The sequence below is a fragment of the Rattus norvegicus genome, chromosome 8 (assembly GCF_036323735.1).
Source record: "Rattus norvegicus strain BN/NHsdMcwi chromosome 8, GRCr8, whole genome shotgun sequence".
Lineage (NCBI taxonomy): Eukaryota > Metazoa > Chordata > Mammalia > Rodentia > Muridae > Rattus > Rattus norvegicus.
Window position 1 is genome coordinate 85,258,286 of NC_086026.1, and position 20,390 is coordinate 85,278,675.

At 45.4% G+C, this 20,390-nt stretch overlaps 1 protein-coding gene across 4 annotated transcripts; it reads left to right on the top strand.

Annotated features, from left to right (window-relative positions):
• The first annotated feature begins 1,157 nt into the window (after positions 1-1,157).
• Lysmd2 (LysM domain containing 2) lies at positions 1,158-16,591 on the top strand. Of its 4 annotated transcripts, none has more exons than NM_001106839.2 (3): positions 1,510-1,879; positions 14,468-14,799; positions 16,037-16,591. In NM_001106839.2, the coding sequence occupies exons 1-3, from the start codon at positions 1,607-1,609 to the stop codon at positions 16,077-16,079; spliced, it is 648 nt and encodes a 215-aa protein (NP_001100309.2). In that variant the 5' UTR covers positions 1,510-1,606; the 3' UTR covers positions 16,080-16,591. The 4 variants fall into 4 exon arrangements, with proteins under 4 accessions (XP_006243468.1, XP_063121252.1, NP_001100309.2 ...); XM_063265183.1 differs by lacking the exon at positions 1,510-1,879 and adding an exon at positions 12,845-13,029 and having other exon boundaries at positions 16,037-16,586; XM_006243406.5 differs by lacking the exons at positions 14,468-14,799; positions 16,037-16,591 and adding an exon at positions 12,846-13,029 and having other exon boundaries at positions 1,158-1,879.
• Positions 16,592-20,390: the final 3,799 nt, after the last annotated feature.

The window sequence follows — 20,390 nt, forward strand, 5'->3', positions numbered from 1 at the left end:
CACTAAAACGCTGGGGTCAGAGGTATAGTCATTTGGTAGAGATCTTGCCAGGGGTCAATCAACTGCACTGCATACACCAGTTGTGACAGCTCATGCCTGTAATCCGGGTACTCAGAAGGCAGCACGAACCAAGAGATCCAGGTCTGCCTCGGTTATACGAGACCTGTTCTCCAAAACAGAGCTGGAGAGATGGCTCTGCACTTAAGAGAGCATTTTGTCCATCTAGAAGACATGGATTTGGTTCTTAGCCATTAAGGTGGCTTGCGACCACCTGCAATCCCAGCTCCAGGGGATCTGTCAACCTTTTCTGGCCTCCACGATCACCCGAATACATATGGCACACACATACACATAAATATAAATAAATCTAAAGGTAGCCACACAAATGAACAGTAGGCAGGATTTTTGGGAGATTACTGTCACTGATGGAGGGAACAACATATGGGAAACACGAAGGTGAGAGTAAAGACGGAGTGGCTCTGGCCAGGATGAATTGTAGGCCGGGTACATACATATATTAAAAGCAAAAACAACTGACTTGGGTATCAATATGTGGGTTTATACCAATGCTGTTACTCTCAGGGAGCAACTAAAGGATCTTCGAGGGGGTGGGTGATATTGGGGACTACCGCTGCTCTTCTGTCCTTTAGGGTGTCCTGAGTTGTTTCTTTGGTTTCTGTGGGCACAGCAACAAACCAAACTTCAGACAACCAATGAAGCAAGAGACAACTCTTCTCTTCTACCTAGAGTAGGGAGTGGGGGATGGGGGTGGGGCCAAAGGAAGTGGAGCAGACAGATGGGTGGTAGTGGGGTTCTCAAAAGCTAGGACAGAAGATCCCAGTCAACTCTGCACAAGCCTAGGCCTGAAACTGGCACTGGTCCTCAAAAAAGAACGAACTACAAACAACTGGAGAGTAGTCAGAGGCTACTCAGCAGGCCTGCGTACCAAACAGAAAATTGGTATACATGGGCATTACAGGTCAGTGATGGAGCAATGGCTTAGCGTGTGACTGAGGTGAATCCCTAGTGTCAAGCAAGGGTGTGTGCGTGTGTGCGTGTTGGGAGGGTGTCAGGTGGAGAGAGACCTGTAGAAGCTATTTTCAGTGAGCTTAAGGTTTCCTGCCACTAAGATTTTGATGTTATGAAGTGGGTACTACTGAGTAAGCAGGCCCCTCACTGAGGAATCAGTAATGGCAAGCAAAGCTTGATGGGGGGTAGGGGGGGATGTACTGTGGCTAGGTCAGGCTTTAGTCGGACTCTTTCTCGTCTGCACGGATCTGAGGTCCACATGGGATCTAGGACACCTCCGTGGGCCTCTGTCGGCCCACAGGCCTCGGCGCGCTCCCGCAGGGCCTTCTCTGGCAGGACCCGCACACTACAGCCCAGGCTCAGCTCCCTTATCGCCATCAGCACGGGGACCTCTGGTGCCTGGGAAAAGCTGGCTCAGAGCGGCGCACGCCATGCAGGTCCCGCAGCTCCCCGCCTCGGCCTCGCGCCTGCCGCCCCCGCGGCACGGCCAGCCGCAGCCCTAGTGAGGAGGAAGAGGCGGAGGAGGAGGCGCCGCCCCCTTGGCGAGCTCGGCGCCCCGGCGGCCTTGGCAGGACCCATGGCGGATCTCTCGCCTGCGCCGGCCCTGCGGGAAGGCGGCCCCCGTGCGCACCGGCCCTCGGCGCCCTCCCCTCCGCTGCGCTCTCGCTCCACCTCGGAGCCCGAGGAGGCTGAGCTGTCGCTGAGCCTGGCCCGCACCAAGACCCGCTCGTACGGCAGCACGGCCAGCGTGCGGGCGCCTCTGGGCGCCGGCGTCATCGAGCGCCATGTGGAGCACCGGGTCCGCGCCGGGGACACGCTTCAGGGCATCGCGCTCAAGTACGGAGTCACGGTGAGCAGGGCGCGCCGCCGCGGTCCGGGCCTGCGGCCCCCGGGAGGGGTCGGGGATGAGAGCGGAGGGTGGAGAGCAGGCCGTGCGTCCCCCGGGTCTCTGCGCCGCATCCCAGCGCGCGCTGCTGCAACTGCAATGGGCGTCTAAGCTGCTGCTGCAGGGAGAGGCAGCCGCCTGGGAGTTTCCCCGACCAGCTATTGCATGGCGTTCCCAGTACCCCTGCCAGTCTCAGGTCGTTTCTGTCGCGCGAGAAACACTAGGGAGGCCCGCGTTTTGGGCACTACCCACAGCCACCTTTACCCGTTTTCCTACCCGGAGCTCACTACATATTTACTCAAAGCCACACGGATACGAATTCTGTGCTCTGTAAACAAGCTGTGATGAGTCAGGATGTACAGTTCTTCCCGTGGATGGTTCTGGTTCTATCGATTCTGCTTCTTTATTTAGAAGTGAAATTACACCCCTGTGCTCACTGGCGACCCCGAACGTGACACCTGTCGCTAAACAGCAGCCAGGAACTGTGGTCTAGGTGAGCTGGAGGGCTGTGTTTTACAAATTTATAAAGGTGTGCGTCTTGGGTATATTGCATTACACCTTAGGGAAGGTCATGGAAACCCGAGGGAACAAATTGTTTCATTAAAATTACTTATAATTAACTGTGAGCTGTGTGATGGCCTTTTTACATTGGAGCTCAGTATCCGTTTTCAATGATCTTTCCTGAAGCTTCGTGGGCAGCAGTCGGAAGAAAGATGATCTTGCCTGTATCTTCAGAGAAACCTATTTTGCATATTTAACCAGGTGCTTGTTTTCCAGCAAGTCTTTCTATCATTTAAGCATTTTGAGAACTTGATCACACCATTTTGAGACCCCTCTCGGCAGTTGTAAATGTGAACATATACTTAGAGCCATGTACTCACTGGGGGCTAGTTTGGGTCGGAGTCTAGGAAAAGCAGAACTGAGAAATCTAAGTGTATGAGTGTTTGGCCTGAATTTATGTATGCCCACCTTCTGTGTGCCTGGTGTCCAGAAAGACCAGAAGAAGGTGTTGGATCCCCTACAAATGAAATTACAGAGGGTTGTAACCCATCATGTGTGTGCTGGGAATTGAACCCTGGTTCTCTGGAAGAGCAGACTATACTTTTAACTACGGAGCCACCTCTCCAGCTTCTTCTTGCTTTCATATTTTTCCTATTTAATTTGGCTTTCTTAAGAGGCCTAGGGGGAGTCAGGTGTGATTCATCTTTTAGCAGATGAGAAGAGAGATAAGAAGTCAGGGTATTTCCAAATATGGTTATCACCAAGACCAGCTTGAGCTAACACAGGGATAAAGATTTTCTTTGCTCTAAATATTACTTCCGATCTGCGTTCTTAGCAGGAGCTGTCAGCATCCTGCTCACCGAAGAAGGAAGGTCATTTTGTCTGGTTTCTGTGCATCTTAGCTACTGGGCTAGTATGTGCATACTTGCGAATCTATAACATCCAAAAGACTAATTTTCTATGGTCTCTCCCTATGACAGTTATTCTGTGACACATGTTCTTCTCAAATGGCTTTATTCTGCTAAACACATGCTTAGTGCGATCTCTGCTTTTGTTTAAATACTTTCTAACTTGATTTTTCTAAAACAGATCCCGTTACTTTTACCTTCATTATTCTTTCCTGTTAAAGTATAAGCCAGATCTTCCGTACTTTTATAAAGGTTTCTGGTCTTTCTATTTCGTTTTTTTAAAAATGCTATTTATTTTATGTGCGGGGTGTTTTGCCTGTGTGTATGTCTGTGTACCACACACATGCCTGGTGCCTGCGGAGGTCAGAAGAGGGTGATTCCCTGGGACTAGAGTCAAGGTCTGCTGTGAGCCACCACCGCATGGGTGCTGAGAATAAAAACCTGGTCCAGAGTAGAGCAGCCAGTGCTCTTAATTGCTAACGTGTCTTGCCAGCCCCAACTTCTGATTTTAATGTGTTAGAATCAGATATAAAGAATTAGGTACTCCATCTAGGGTCACAAATAGTCTATAATGTGATTTCTCAACATTAGCACTATTGTTAATATGTTTTTGTGAAATTTTAAAATTTTTTTTCAAGAAAGGGTCTCATGTAGCCCAGCTTAGCCTTGAACTCTCCAGGTGAGGACAACCTTGAATTCCCTATGTAGGTGAGGATGACCTTGAACTCTAGATCCTTCTGCTTTCACCTGCTGGAGTAAGGTGTGCATCGTGTGTGTGTGTGTGTGTGTGTGTGTAAAACATTCTATTGAGACAGATGGTAAGAGTCCATGTTCCAGGAGGCTGTCCTGTGCATTGTAGAATATTTAGCAGCACCCCATGCTCTGCCCACCAGACACTAACCCTCCTACTCTCATCTGTACATTGCTGGATGTTCTCCTAAAGGCAAACTCACACCTTTTTTTCTTGTTTGTTTGTTTTTGTTTTGTTTGTTCATTGTCTTTTTTTTTTTTTTTCAAGACAAGGGTTTCTTCATGTCCCTGGCTGTCCTAGAACTCACTCTGTAGATCAGGCTGGCCTCGAACTCACAGAGGTCTACCTGCCTCTGCCTCCTGAATGCTGGGACTAAAGGTGTGGGTGTGTCACCACTGCCCAGCTTCTTTATTCTCAGCTCATTACTTTGATGAAATTGTTTGGGAAGTGCTCCCACTGGCTACACAGAACCAGGGAAACCGATAATGCTTATCTTAAACTGGTGCTGCACACCCATAACACCAGTAGCCATTAAGGAGGCTGAGGCTGGAAGGTTGCTAGGAAATCATGTCAGCCTGGGCTACATATAGAGTATCAGGTAGCCAGGGCTGCAAAATAAGATGAAGATATGAACAACCGAAACCATCAACTAACCAACCAAACCAAACCCCTTTGCATAAAGGCCAAGTGGTATCCTCGCTTTATTACTTTTGGTTTTTCTGAGACAAGATTTCTCTATGTAGCCCTGACTATCCTGGAACCTACTCTGTAGACTAGGCTGATCTTGAACTCAAAAGGTCTGCCCATCTCTGCCTCCCAAGTGCTGGGATTCAAGGCACGTGCTATCACCACCTGGCTCCTAAGGTCTCTCTTCCCAGTGATTCTAGCTTGTATCCTATTGGCATAAAAACCACCCAACAGGGTAGGTTTGGTTTGGTTTTGAGACAAGGTTTCCCTGTATAATCCCAGTCTGACTTTGAATTTGTAATCCTGCCTCAGCCTCTGGAATGCTGGTGTACATCACCATGCCTGACCATAAAGGATCATTCTGGCTGCTGTGATGAGAAGACTGTATGGACCAGGACCAAGGGGAACAAGATAGGATGAAGGCTTTGTAGTGATGCCATGAACTAGAAAGAGTGATTAAGATAACAGTGAAGAAGGGAAGATGTGGTGAGAAGTGGCTGGGTCTGGATCCTCTGCTGATCCACTGTCAGCTGTGTCTCAACTGTAAACCAGGGGCTGGGGATGTGATTTAGTATACAATTATAAACTCACTTGAAACATTGTGAATTTGTGCTTTGGCAACTTGATTGCACAGTTCTCACCTATGAACTTTGTTGCCACAGTGTCAGTCACAATGTAAAAAAGATACATTGTCTGCCCGTTGTGCTTGTTTGTTTACTGTTTCCACTGAGTATCTCAGGCTTAGAAATCTGCCTGGAGACCCAGGGGGCCTCTCTGTGAGGAAGGAGAATTCTTTCCAAGAATTGAGCCAGGTTGATTGGCCCAAGTTCTTCCTCCAGTGACTTGGACACTATGACATTTCCACAGTGTCCTTTCTTCAGTGAGTCACTAATAACCCATTCTCATTATTATTTCTTCCTCTACTTGTATTGGGCCTGGGTTATTTGAGGCCTGTGTTAGATGCCAAGGCTACATGATAAAAATGTTCTCTTTCTAGCATGTGATGGGTCCTTCATGCGTGTGTGAACTCAATCCATAAAAAGTCTGGGTGGTCAATTAGACAAGATGGATGAAGCAAAGAAGTGCAGACCGACAGGAGCCGGATGTAGATCTCTCCTGAGAGACACAGCCAGAATACAGCAAATACAGAGGCGAATGCCAGCAGCAAACCACTGAACTGAGAATAGGTCCCCTGTTGAAGGAATCAGAGAAAGAACTGGAAGAGCTTGAAGGGGCTCGAGACCCCATATGTACAACAATGCCAAGCAACCAGAGCTTCCAGGGACTAAGCCACTACCTAAAGACTATGCATGGACTGACCCTGGACTCTGACCTCATAGGTAGCAATGAATATCCTAGTAAGAGCACCAGTGGAAGGGGAAGCCCTGGGTCCCGCTAAGACTGAACCCCCAGTGAACTAGACTGTTGGGGGGAGGGCGGCAATGGGGGGAGGGTTGGGAGGGGAACACCCATAAGGAAGGGGAGGGGGGAGGGGGATGTTTGCCCGGAAACCAAAGAATTATTATTAAGTATTAAATAAATTAAAAAAAAAAAAAGTCTGGGTGGTATGAAGTCTTAGCCCCCGAAGTGAAGCAGACTCTATTCTAGGTTGGGACTGAGTGAGGGTGTACAATCTGCTGAAGATATGAAATTTTAGAATTGATTTGAGGACTATTTCTTTTCTTAAAAGAAAAAAAAATAAAGTGGGGCTGGAGAGATGGCCCAATGGTTCAGGGTACTTGCTGCTCTTTCAGAGGACCTGAGTTTGGTTTTCAGCACCCACATGACTTAAAACTATCTATATCTAAATCTAGGAGAACTGATACCTTCTTCTGACCTTCATGGGTACTAGGCATGTACATGTAGACCATACATGTGAAATAAATATAAAAACATTTTAAAAATGACCTTTTTTTCTTTGGGTTGGGGGAGGGGTGTGTCATGTACCTCAGTATGTGAGTAGAAATCAAAAGTCCACCTTAAAGGGGTCTGTTCTCTCTTTCCACCAGCTGGGTCCCAGAGACCCATTTTGGGTCATCTGACTTGGTGGAAAACACTTTTCCTGAGCCATTTTGTAGGCCCTCCTTTTATTTATCCATTTGTTGTTGTTGTTGTTATTGTTGTTGTTATTATTATTTCTTTTTAGACAAGGTTTCATGTAGCCCAAGCTACCCTTGAAGTCACTATCTAGCCCACCCACACTGGTCTTGAACTCCTGATCCTCCTGTCTCCATTGTGCCATTCTGCAGGCAAGGCCAGTTCTGTGTACCAGCCGCAGTTGCTGGTGCGTGCTGTTGGTGCCCTAGTCTCCTTCAGCTGTGAGTCTAGCACTCAGTTCCACACAGGGTTAGGTTTGGGCATCTCTGCTAGAGTTTGAGGAAGTAGCTCTGAAACTGAAACCTTTTGGGTTTGGTTGAGAAAACCATTAGCTGCAGTTCAAACCTCAGACGTAAATTTGCTGGAAGGTCCCTGCCATGTTTATCTCTACTGACGCATCAAGGCCTCTTAGCTCTGGTTCTAGATTTAGCTATTGTTTAATTCCAGCATCCTGGCCCCTCCCTGTTGTATCTAAGCCACTGGGGGAAGTTGGCCACAGCTTGAAATTGCCACTTAGAATATTTTATTTGGAAACTTTGGGAAAAAACGAGAAGACAGCACAGAGGCAGCGAATAGGAAGGAGGCAGCAAAGGAGACTGATTTGCATAAACTCTGCCTCCTCCTCCCTCTTTCTTTGACATGGTCTAGACTCACCCTGTATCAGAGAAATGCGTATACCATCTGAGTGCTGGGATAACAGGCCTACACCTAGCATCAGAGTTCAAACCTGCTCCTAGGTCAGCTCCATGTCTTCCATTTAACTGCTAAGCTGGGTTGTTCCACGATTCCCCTCATTAGAGACACCTTGATGAGAGAGAGTGATCTTCTGTTAAGGGAGGGAGAACCTGGGAGTTAGACTTAATTGGATGGACTCGTGGGCTGTTTTTAACGGTGACCCACTGAGGCTGGTGCAGGTCGTTGACTGTCACAGTGCCACCTAGAGTGAAAGGTATGGCCGGGTAACTTGTGACTTGGGGTTTTAATAGTTTTTTATGAGTTCTCCTCCCCCCCAACACTGTCACTGAGGAATAAGTATAGAGCACAGACTCACCCTGCCTTAAGTGATGTTTAATGACTTTACAATTGTGATGTCCTTGTCACAGTTTGATTTCAGAAAGTTTCTTCACCCTGAAGATACCTCCAGACCCATCTCACCATCTCCAGTTCCAGGAGATGGATAATACCTTCTGGCATAGATAATATATATCATTACTAATACATTATTTTAATTATAATATAGAATTATAATTTAATTATATTGATATAATATATGTGTTATATGTTATATATATGTACACACACACACACACACACACACATTTTCCTTTTGGGAACATTTCCTGCAAGTGGATTTTATATACTCTTTTGAGAATGTAGAAAGAAAAACAGCATCGCTTTCCCTGTGACCACATGGTGATGGGAAGGGTCTGGTTACCACTAACACCAGAAAGGGACAGGTCACAGACAAATGGAACATTGAGAGAGCCATTTACTATTTCAGTCTGTTTCCTGTAAAAACAATGACAGTTGTATATATATATATATATATATATATATATATATGTGTGTGTGTGTGTGTGTGTATGTTTGTGTACATGATGTATATGTATATGATATATATGTATATGGTATATGTATGTGTATATGATGTATATGTATATGATGTATATGTATATGATGTATATGTATATGATGTATATGTATATGATGTATACGTGATTATTCCACAAGCCAAGCCAGCAGCCACTAGGAGATAACATTTGGGGCTAAGTCTTGTGAATTCCCTCCTGTTTAAACTCCTGTTCATAAAATGTATCTACAGGAAAAGCACTTCAATGACGGCTGTGTGCGTTCTGCCTTATTTCGCCCTGAGGGTTCTAACTTGCCTTCTCCAGTCTGTTTCTCAGTGACCAGACAGCAGGCTGGTTTCCCTGGGTCATGCTGCTAGGCCTGGCTAGGAGAGGACAGAAATATCCAATTGCTAAACCTCCAACTCCTGAGAAACAGAAAGTCATTCTGTCACTTTGAAAGGTCACATTTTCTGTTCTCAGGGTTGAGTGGCTGTCAGGACGAGCAGAAGGCCCATGGAAATGAGTTTTCCAGCTTTTCCTTGCATGGATCATGAGCTGCCCTTCTTTCTTGTGAGGTGAAATTTCCACACCTGCGTTCAGATGGAAATAGACAGCATTCCTCACAGGATAAAATATCCTCTGTGTCCTGGATTATCCAGTTACATGGCTGCTGCTGCTGCTCTCTCTGTACCTGCCCTTCTGTTCCTCACCCCTTCACCAGAGTCTGTCTTTCAGTCCACATACCCCACAACTCCTGGGTAGTTGACGTTGTTTATAAGTAAGTGGACTTTGACTATAATTAGATCACACCTCTTCTTTCCTTCATACTGCAGGAGCTGCCATTTTGTTTTGTTTTGTTTGAGACAGGGTCTCTTGTATCCTGGGCTGGCCTCACAGTCAACTGTGGTTTAGAAGCTTCTGTGGGCTTGAACTCCCAATCCTTTTGCTTTCACCTCCTAAGTGCTGAGATTACAGATACACATGTCATGGGATTACAGACACGTGCTACCATGCCTGACCTAAGATGACAGACAGACACGTGCTACCATGTCTGACCTAAGATGACAGACATGTGCTACCATCCCTATCCTCAGATTAGAAGTATGTGCTACCGTGCCCAGCCCTGGATTCAATGTGTGAGCCCCCATTCCTAGCAGAAGTGTTGTTGGAGGTTGAACTTAGGATCTCAAGGATGCTAACAAAAAGCACTAGGTGAACCTCACCCTCACCCTCCCACCCCACTCACACCCCACTCACACTGTTTTCTGAAACAAGAGTTTCATTGTATCGTAGGCTAGCCTCTGCCTTCCTGTGTATGTCGCCCAGAGCTGGCCTTGAAGTCTCAGGGGTCTTCGTCCTTTGGCCTCCCAGCATTGAGATTGCATGTCTCTTTGCCTGTCCAAGGGCTTCTTACTACATTCAAAGTAAACTGCAGCATTTACTTTTCAGAAGGCCCGGCTTCCTTACCGTGGTGGAGGCTCATTGTCCCCAGCCTTGCCACAGTCTCTGGCTCTGCCACATAGTTGTTGCTCTCTGCATGGCTGCTGTTGTACTTTGACTCTAGGTAAAGATTTTATTTTATTTATTTATTATTTATTTTAAAAGATTTATTTTATGTATGTGAGTACACTGTAGCTGTTTTCAGACACACCAGAAGAGGGTATCAGATCCCATTACAGATGGTTGTGAGCCACCATGTGGTTGCTGGGAATTGACTCAGGACCTCTGGAAGAGCAGTCAGTGCTCTTAACCACTGAGCCATCTCTCCAGCCCCAAGATTTGTTTTTAATTAACAAACAACATGAAACAAACAAAACAAAATATCATGGACATAGTACTATCTGAGGACCCAGCTACACCACTCCTGGGCATATACCCAAAAGATGCTCCAACATATGACATGGACACGTGCTCCACTATGTTCATAGCAGCCTTATTTATAATAGCCAGAAGCTGGAAACTACCCAGACATCCTTCAACAGAGGAATGGATACAGAAAATGTGGTACATCTACACAATGGAGTACTACTCAGCTATTAAAAACAATGACTTCATCAAATTCATAGGCAAATGGATGGAACTAGAAAATATCATCCTGAGTGAGGGAACTCATACACAAGAGAATACACATGGTATGTAGTCACTGATAAGTGGATACTAGCCCAAAATGGTACCCAAGATACTATTCACAGACCATAAGAAGCGCAAGAAAGAAGACCAAAATGTGGATGCTTCAGTCCTTCTTAGAAGGGGGCACAAAAATATTCATAGGAGGAGATACAGAGACAAAGTTTGTAGCAGAGACTGAAGGAATGGCCATTCAGAGCCTGCTTTATGTGGGCCTCCAGTCCATATATGTACAGCCACCAAACCCAGACAATATTGCTGATGCCAAGAAGTGCATGCTGACAGGAGCCTGATATAGCTGTCTCCTGAGAGGCTCTGCCAGAGCCTGACAAATACAGAGGTGAATGCTCACAGCCAACCATTGGATTGAGAACAGGGTCCTCAACGGAGGAGTTAGAGAAAGGATTGAAGGAGTTGAAGGGGTTTGCAACTCCATAAGAACAACAATACCAACCAATCAGAGCGCCCAGGGACTAAACCACCATTCAGAAAGTACACATGGACAGACCCATGGCTCCAGCTGCATAGGTAGCAGAGGATGGCCTTGTTGGGCGTCAATGGGAGGAGAAGCCCTTGGTCCTAGGAATGTCAGGGTCGGGAGGTGAGAAGGGTGGGTGGATGGGTGGGAGAACATCCTCATAGAAGGTGGAGGGGGAATAGGATAGGGGGTTTATGGATGGGAAACCGGGAAAGGGGATAACATTTGAAATGTAAATAAATAAAAAATATCCAATAAAAAACCAAAACAAAGCATCAAGCCAAGTAGAAAGTGGGCTTTATTTTCACTCATGGGAACACAAGGCCTGAGGTACTCTGACTTCAGGCTGTGATGCCTTCCTCCAGGGTGGCATCAGTGTCAGGTTCCCTGTGGTAGCAGTTCCCTGGCGGTGGCTCAGCCCTCTCCTCCCTGCAGGAAAGAGAGAACATTGCCCGGCGCAGTCAGCAGCTGCCATCCTTCTAGGATGGAAGTGATGTGTCACAAGGCCGAGGTGCTCCGTACGGCAGGGGTGGGAGTGAGCATGTGCTCCCCGTGCATTCCAGAGCAGTCTGCCTTTGGAAGCTTGTGCACCAAGGGAGATGGGAGGATCTCATTAGGGGCCCAGAGGTGGGTGGATTGGAATATATCTCAGCCTACATGGGCAATGTTTTCAAGTTATTTCGTTCTCTCAAATCTGAGCCTGCTAGCCAGGGCACTTGGGATATTTAGATTTTAATTTTGTCTCTAAAATGCACCTACCCATCACAGTCTCTCTCACTTTTGCCATCTCCCCAGTTCAAGGAAAGGTAGGGCTGTGTAGTAAAACCCTCTTACAAAACAAAGCAAGGCAGGAGGAATGGGCCATTTATTTGACTGATGTTTCTTTAGACTCCTTGAAGTAGGAATGCATTTTTCCCCCCAACTCGGTCAATTTAAAGGCTTGAATCAAGCCATTAGGCTCTTCCGAAACCTCACTAAACTTTCCGTCTTTAACTCGCTAGGACGATTTTGTGTAAATGAGCCTCACGCTGCTTGTGGGGTCCTATCATGGTGCAGTTTAGAGGTTACCATGGGGAAGTAAGTATAGGCACCCCACAGCCGAGGAAAGTAGCAAGAGATGTACTCTACCAAGCAGTGAGCCCATTAGTGTGAGCCCTCACTATGGGCTTAGGCCATGTTCTCCTGTCTTCTCGTTGATAAAGAGATCTATCTGGCTTGCAGACCTGTTGCGAGGGTTATGGGAGATATGTATGTTCTAGTCTCTGTTCCCCCTTACCCACCTCCATTTGCCACTCACATGTGCACAATCTCTGGGAACCCTAAAGTGAGCATTCACTCTCCATAGGGTAAAGAGTGACACAGTCTTAGCGAAATGTCTCCTATCTCCTGTTCTTACCTGGCCCTCAGAAGCTGATTCTTTAGGGCCCATTTGGAGTCACAAGGATCAGAACCAGACTCCACTTTCTCTACGAAGCCATCTCAACAGCTGCAACAGTCTTTGACATTCTGTTTACCCATGGGCCACTGCCACCTCCTGGTCCTATTAATTCCGACCAGAATTCCAGGGATAGAGGGATCCCTCAACAAGTTAAATTGTATCACTAGACTTACTTTTTTTTAAAAGCCAGATAACAGAAATGTTCAAATTGGAATTAAGTAAGTATTAAAGGAGCTAGAGAGGTGATTCAGCAGTTACAAGCACTAGCTGCCCCTCCAGAGGACCTGGGTGTGATTCCCAGCATCCCCGTGGTAGCTAACGGCCTCTGTAATGTTAGTTTCACAGGATCTCATGCTCTCTTCTGGCTTCCAGGGGAACTGGAGCTTGTATTGCAACCTGGAGCTTATTCAGGGTCCGTTTCTGGACACAATGCCCATGATCAACCTGATTTGGAGAAACAACAAGATATCTGAGATGAAGAATGGTTCATTTTCAGGATCAAGTCTCAATCTTAGTGAGGATTTCTATTGCTACCATGAAACATTGTGACCAAAATGTAAGTTGTGGAGGAAACAGTTTATTTGATGGCTTACACTTTCAGATCATAGTTCATCATTGGAGGAAGTCAGGACAGGAACTCAAGCAAGGCAGGAACTTGGAGGCAGGAACTGATGCAGAGGTCATGTAGAGTGCAGCTTATTGGCTTGCTCCAGTCTGCTCTCTTATAGAACCAAGGACCTCTATCCCAGGGATGGCACCACCCACCATGGGCTGGGCCCTCCCCCCTTGATCAGTAATTGAGAAAATGCCTTATAACCGAATCTCATGGAGGCATTTTTCTCACCTGTGGCTTCTTCCTCTCTGATGACTCTAACTTGTATAAAGTTGATACACAAAACTAGCCAGTATAGTCCCTTCAAAAGACTTCTATGATCATGTGTAGGTCAAGGATGTATGCCGGAGGCCATGCTGAGGTCTGAGTTCCATGCTGCCACCAGAGGCTGAGTTTCTGTGCATGATCTATGCTACTGCGGAAAACCATGTGGGAAGTTTATCCATCATCCGTGCTGCCGCTAGCTATGGGGAAAGATGCTTCTTTTGCAGTGGTATTGATGACTGCAGATTAATAACTAAGGAGAGACATTGAAGGCCTCTGTGACAACCTCTCCCTAACCCCCAAAAAGAAACAGTCCAAACAGGAAGCTATTGAAGAGTCCTTAAAGATTGTGATGAAGAGGCTTAAGTGTACCTCTGAAGAATTGATGGCTTCTGGTGGGGGATAGTGGAGTGGGGAGAACCTGGGACAGGGAGTGGGACATGACACCCAGGAATGGACCCTGTTTTCTTTAAGGGGCTGGCTGATGGGGGTTTGGCCATGCTCCCGTGTGTCTCTGGGCAACACAAATTGGACTTGTTTTGTTTTGTGGAGGGTGAGGCAAGGGTGGAAGGGAGGGTGGACCAGGGAAGACTGGGAAGTGAGAGTGATCGGAGTACACTGTGTGAAATTCCTAAGAAATTAATAAAAAATATTATGTTGAGGTGGAAAAAAGGCAACTCAGGGAGGAAATCATTTAATTCAGTTTATTGTCTATCATCAAAGGAATTCAGGTCAGGAACTTAAGGCAGGAGCTGATGCAGTGGCGTGAAGGAGTGCTGCTTACTGGCTTGTTCCTTAGCTTGCTTTTTCTGTTTTTTTCTATCACCCAGGACCGCCTGCCCAGGGATGGCCCCACCCCTGTGGGTTGGGACCACTAATCAAGAAAATGCACTACCCTGATTATCTCCAGGCAAATCCTATGGAAGCATTTTCTCTATCGAGAGTCCCTCTTTCTAAATGACTCCAGTGTGTCAAGTTGCTATAACACAAAGCCAGCACAGCACTGCACACAATTGATGATGAATATGTATGATTCCACGTTTGTAATAATTTTAGCTCTGGACCTTGGTTGTATATAACTCTGTGTTTCTTTTTTGTGTGTGTGTGTGTGTTTTAGATGGAACAGATCAAAAGGGCCAACAAACTGTTTACCAATGACTGTATATTTCTGAAGAAAACGCTGAGCATCCCAATTCTGTCAGAGAAGCCTTTGGTGTTTAATGGACTTAACTCCATTGATTCTCCAGAAAGTGAAACTGTTGACAGCAGTTTTTGTCATGAAGAGGAGCCTGTAGTGTCTGAGGAAGAACTACCCCCTCCCAGTCCTCAGGACACGGACCCCAAGCCTGCGCAGCCTGAGGAAGTGTCTGCCAGAGATTTTCTGCAAAGACTTGACTTACAGATTAAACTATCAACACAGGCAGCCAGGAAACTCAAAGAAGAGAACAGGTGAAGTTTCTTGGTATAGGTGTCAACGTCTGGACCAATACTCTTAAGATCCCCTTTTTTGAAAAACTGTCTTAATTGAGAAAGTGTATGTGTGTGTGTATGGAGGTGTGTATGTGTGTGCAGGTATGTGGGTGCATGGGAGTGTGATGGCCAGAGGTCAACGGTCAACTTTGGATGCTGTTCTTCAGGATCCTGTATACCTCGTTTTTTTTTTTTTTTTTTTTTTTTTTTGAGACTGAGTTTCTTAGGCTCGCTAAGTGGGTTTAGTTGGGTGTCTAGGGATGCCCCTAGCGTTGGCCTTACCAGCCCTGGGATTATTATAAATTTGCTCATATGATTTGGCTTTTTGTGTTGGTTTTTGGTCTTGAGCTCATGTCCCCAGGACTGCACAAGCACTTTATGGGCAGCCATCTCCTCAGCCCTAGAAAGGCTTCTCTGATAATATGAAGTCTAAACAGAGCTGCTTCCTGATACCTAAGGCTTTTGTTGTTGTCTTGTCTCTGTCTCTGTTATTTAGCATAAAAAATTTGCTTCTTTACCTAGTGTTACTGTCTGGTTAGCAGTTTGGGGTAGCAGCTGGAACTAGAATATCTCATGACATCTGCAAGGGAAGCAGTGCCCTGGAGAAGACAGGAGATACTGATATTTGCAACACTTGTCAGAATGCTGCTGTTTGTTACCCAGGACACCCTATGTTGAGATTCCTTGTGAGCCCTTTAACCTCGTTGCTAGGGCAAACCTTTCTGTCTAGATACAATTGTGTCCTTCCAACTACTGTTTCCTTTTTAACATGTTTGCTACTTTTTTATAAATAGAATTGATGCCAAGGTTCAACCACTGTCCTTTATTTTATGGTTAATATGTTGATTTCTTAGTCTTCATTTGTAAATTTCTGTATGCCATTTGTTCTGTGTTCTGTGCCTCCCATCTGGCATAGAAAATTTAATTTAATAATAAATATAATTTAATGCAATAATAATAGAATAAAATATAACTTAGTGTATCTTTAATATATTTAAATATTATGCAAGCAAATGCTATTCCTTGTCTGAGAGTCCCAATGAAAGAAGAAGGAAGTTGTCCTGAACAAGTGTGCCTGTTCACCTGACCTCCAAGGCACGTGTAATGCTCTGTTGGTATAGTTTCGCTCTTCTTCAGCAAGTGCATAATAAGTTATATGTGTTTGTTTCCGAATACAGTTGTAAACACCCATCTTTGCCGTGTTTCTCTTTTCCAGGGATGAAGAGAGTCCCTATGCTGCTTCTCTTTATCACAGTTAGTGTCTGGCCGACGGACTGAGCCAGATCACAGAACGTCTGGACCCTAAAGAATCCACTGGCCCTGCTTCAGAAGCAACGCCGCTCCTGGACTCCCATAGTGCACCTTTGAGTAGACCAACTGCAGCTGCCCTGAAGTGAGCAGCTCCTCTGGCTTTCTATAGTTAAGTCTTACTAGGGCATGACAGCAACACTGTATTTATTCCAAAGCCTTTCACTTTTGTAGATGGTGGTAGTTTTAGACCGGCTTTTGTAGATACAAAAGGCATCAGAGACTCTTTATATATTTAAGCCAAAAGCTATGTTTATTTCCTGATGAGATCCTAAATGTATGGAGAACATGGTGATTGTGAAGTGATAATGCATTTGCTGTGTGTTTATAACTCAAGTGATATAATATATATTTCAATATCACATATTCTGTACTAATGTAAAGAACCAAATTTTGTCTGTTATTTTGTAAAAGTAAACTACAGATGTCTGGATGAGAGAATAAACTATGTTTTCACATAGGAGCCTTCATTTCTTTTATTCAAAATGGGGAAAGAAGATTGATTTGGTTTGATTTGGTTTTTGTTCAGAAGATAGGAATTCATGTGGTGCAGGCTGACCTTGAACTCACTGTGTATCTGAGAATGACCTTGAACTCCTGATCTACTTCTCTCTACCTTCCAAGTGCTGGGATTCCAGAAGAACAAATCAAACCATATTAGCAGGAGATAGGCAGAATTCTGTTGACATTGTATCTCTGTCACTTCATTCTGTTGATATTGTATCTCTGTGTCACTTCATTCTGTTGACATTGTATCTCCATGTCACTTCATTTACAGTGTATCATTGCTGTGCTCATTGAATTAAAAGTTAGGTTTTTGTTTCATTTAATTCAGCTTGCCTTTTATTATGTCTAAATTATAGCAGAAAACTTTAAGCAACATACTGATGACAGTTGATATATTTTTAGTCTTGACATCTACTCACTGGGTTAAATACCTTTAACTAGGTTAAATAAGTCTTTAGGCTTCCACACATATTTCCTATAATTACTTCCCCCCCCTCCCCACCATCCCCCAAAGAGTCTGATACCTGTAGAGTAAAATGGAGTCTGTTTTAGTTGCCCTCTTTATTCTCTATTATTTTTTTCTCCCTGCTTGCCTCTATACTCTATACTCTATCAGGAGCAGGAGCCCTGGGGTTTTAGTGTAGTGGAGCCTGCAGTATCAGAACCTCATTGTCTTAGTTACTCTTCGCCTCCTGTGCTAAGGCTTCATGGCCAAGATGACTTAGAGAAACAGGAGCTTATTTGGGGCTTACGGTTTGAGATGGTGAGTCCATGACGATTATGATGGGGAACATGGCTTGCATGGTTTGAAACCAGTGCTGAGAGGCCACAAGTTGATTCACAAACACACTGGGAATGGCATGGGTTTCTGTAACCTTAGAGCCCTCCCCCAGTGACACACCTCTTTCATCAAGGCCACGCCTTTCTAATCCTTCCCAAAGAGTTCTACCATCTGGCAACCACAAACTCAAATAAATATGTGTGTGTGTCTTTGGGGGGGCCATTCTTATTCAAACCACCACAATCATAGACCCAGCCATGGGAGGCCCCACAGGTGCCATGGTGGGAATTGGAAACTGTTCTTGTCTTGCCAGTTTGTTTCTCACTTAACATAATCCTTTATGTCTTGTTTCTCACTGTATCCTTGAAACAGAATCTCTCTCTCTCTCTCTCTCTCTCTCTCTCTCTCTCTCTCTCTCCCTCCCTCTGTGTGTGTGTGTGTGTGTGTGTGTGTGTGTGTGCACACTTACATATGCACATGTGGAGTCCAGAGGTTGAACATCTTCCTCTCTCTTTCCATTTTATTTATTGACTGGAGCTCACTAACTAGTTAGCTATCCAGTTTGCCAGGAATCCCCTGCCTCTGCCTGGGATTACAGGTGGCCAGCACGCCCTGCTTGGATCTTATGTGGGTTTGGGGGATCTGATCTCTTGGTCCTCATACTTGCTTAGAAAGAGATTTATCCACTGGGCCACACTCCCAGCTCCCTTGTTCTCTGACCTCAGTTCCCCAAACTTGCACATGAGGCCATCTTCCCAGCTCAGAACTGGGGTTCTCCAGACAGTGCTTCATTGTTTCTGTAATTGTTATCATGCGAGCTGTGGAGGTTTAATTGAAAGAAGAGAAAACAAAAAGGAGAACAGGAGAGGCCCAAGCAAGGTACTGTGGGCTGTAGGAATAATATGGTCAGCAGAGAATTATTTAATTTGGTAAAGATGAATGATATCATGGAATCTCAAATTTTCAATTATGATCATAGGCTCAAATATATTTCTTTTCGTTTTTTTTTTTTTTTTTTAAAGATTTATTTCATGTATGTGAGTACACTGTTATTGTCACCAGTAGGGGGCAGAAGATCCCATTACAGATGGTTGCGAGCCATCAGGTGGTTGCTGGGAATTGAACTCAGGACCTCTGGTCTGGAAGACCAGTCAGTGCTCTTAACCCCTGAGCCATCTCTCCAGCCCTCAAATATATTTCTTAAGTGTTTTATTTTCCCCTGTCAGCAATTTCTACTTAAAATATCTCCCATCTTCAAATCTTCAGTAATTTTGTAGCTACAGTTTAACTGTACTGGACTAGAGAGATTTGTTTGTTTTGACAGGGCTTTGCTATATATCCCTGGCTTGAAGGGACTCTGGCCAGCCTGAGCATTGCAAACATGGCTCTGGCAGGCCTTGTCCTTCCTCCATTCCCTCTGCCTTGCTAAAAGCCATTAGATTACATTCCTAAAGCTAGCCATAAAGCTAGCCCCAAAAGTAGCCCTAGAGCTAGCCCCAAAGCTAGCCCTAAAGCTAGCCATCAAGGTCCATCCCCTTATTTGGTGAATTCTTCCTCCTGAGGTTGACTACCAAAATTCAGCTATTAAAGTGTTGAAGTTCCACAGTCAAAAGCCCCTGTTGGCTCCCCTAATTAACCTGTCCAATCAGAATTAGACATTTCATCCTAACACTGGTTTCTCTTTTTACCTTCACAAACTGACATTTTCCTACATGCCATGACTGTCTCCTCTACCCAGAGGCAGCCCTGTGTGTGTGCTTGAGTCCAGACAAATACTTCTTTCCCCTCTCCCTTGTTCCCCTCCCCTTCTCCCTCACCCTCTATCTCCTACCTGTATCTCTCGTTTCCTGCCCTCTGCCCCTCTGGGGCAAATATATCTCCTTTGTGCCAAGAACTTGGTCTAGGGGTGTCTTGAGCCAAAACTGACTTCGAACTTGTTATGTAGGCCTGCGTGGACCCAAATGCACACCAATTCTGCCCCAGCCTTCTGAGTTATGTCACACTAGGCCAGGCTGTATGGAACTGGAAGTTGCTATGTACCCCAGGCAGCTTCTGGACTGGAATCCTCCTGCTTCACTCTGCCAGAGTGGGGACCTCGGGTTTTGGTCACATTGTTGGCCATTTGTTTGCTTTCTTTTGTGACAGGGGCTTGCTGTATAGCCCAGTTTTGCCTCAAACTTGGATCCCTCCTGCTTCTGCCTCATGGATAGAGTTCTGAAGTACCTTGGCACAGAATCACCATAGAGAGCACCTAGATTGTCAAATCTTGCTTCTGTGACAGTTTCATAACTTTTTGACCTCATGACCTTGAGTTTATCCAGTGCAAGGATGCTCTTGTTTGTAAAGTAGGATCGAACATGCTCCTCCTGTCTTGGTTACCAGGAGACACTAGTTTAGACTACAATAAAATAAAATTCTTTTAAAAAAAAGTCCCAAATAGGTACTTAGGTATGGTTTTAAAAAGTGGGGCTAAGACGGTGCAGCCTGAATCAGTTTCCTGTCTGAGGTCCAAACAGCCTGTGACATAGTTAAAGCAGAGTCGGTCCAGCTAGCACAGACGATTCAGTTTGTGCCATTGTGCTTTGGTAAATACAGTTTGGGCAAAGGTGTTTTGAACTCACTCTCTCCACACTCACCTGTGGCTGGGTCCTGGCTTCTCTAGAACATGTGGAGAGATTAGTTTGTGTGCCCGGCAGGTTTTGCATCTTGCTTGCCTCTGTGCCTCTCCAGGAAGAACTATGAAAACCCATTGTTACTGGGGTATAAGAGAGGTTTCAGGATGGCAGCGGAGGCGCCACCAGGTCACCGGAAGTAAGGATGGGCGATTTACAAAGCTTGCTATGTTTGTGGTCCCTTGCAAGCATATATAACATACTTATGCATTAATTAGTAAGTAATGTAGTCCAATGCCACCTTCGATTTGGGGACACCTGCATCCTAAGAGCACCACTGGGCTCCCTGGTTTGTTTTTAGG

Excerpts from the sequence above, each read along its gene's own strand:
- Lysmd2 (XM_006243406.5), top strand. The coding sequence starts at position 1,208 with ATGGGGGGTAGGGGGGGATGTACTGTGGCTAGGTCAGGCTTTAGTCGG. Across the intron at positions 1,880-12,845 it reads CGCTCAAGTACGGAGTCACG|GGGAACTGGAGCTTGTATTG; the intron begins GTGAGCAGGGCG and ends TCTGGCTTCCAG.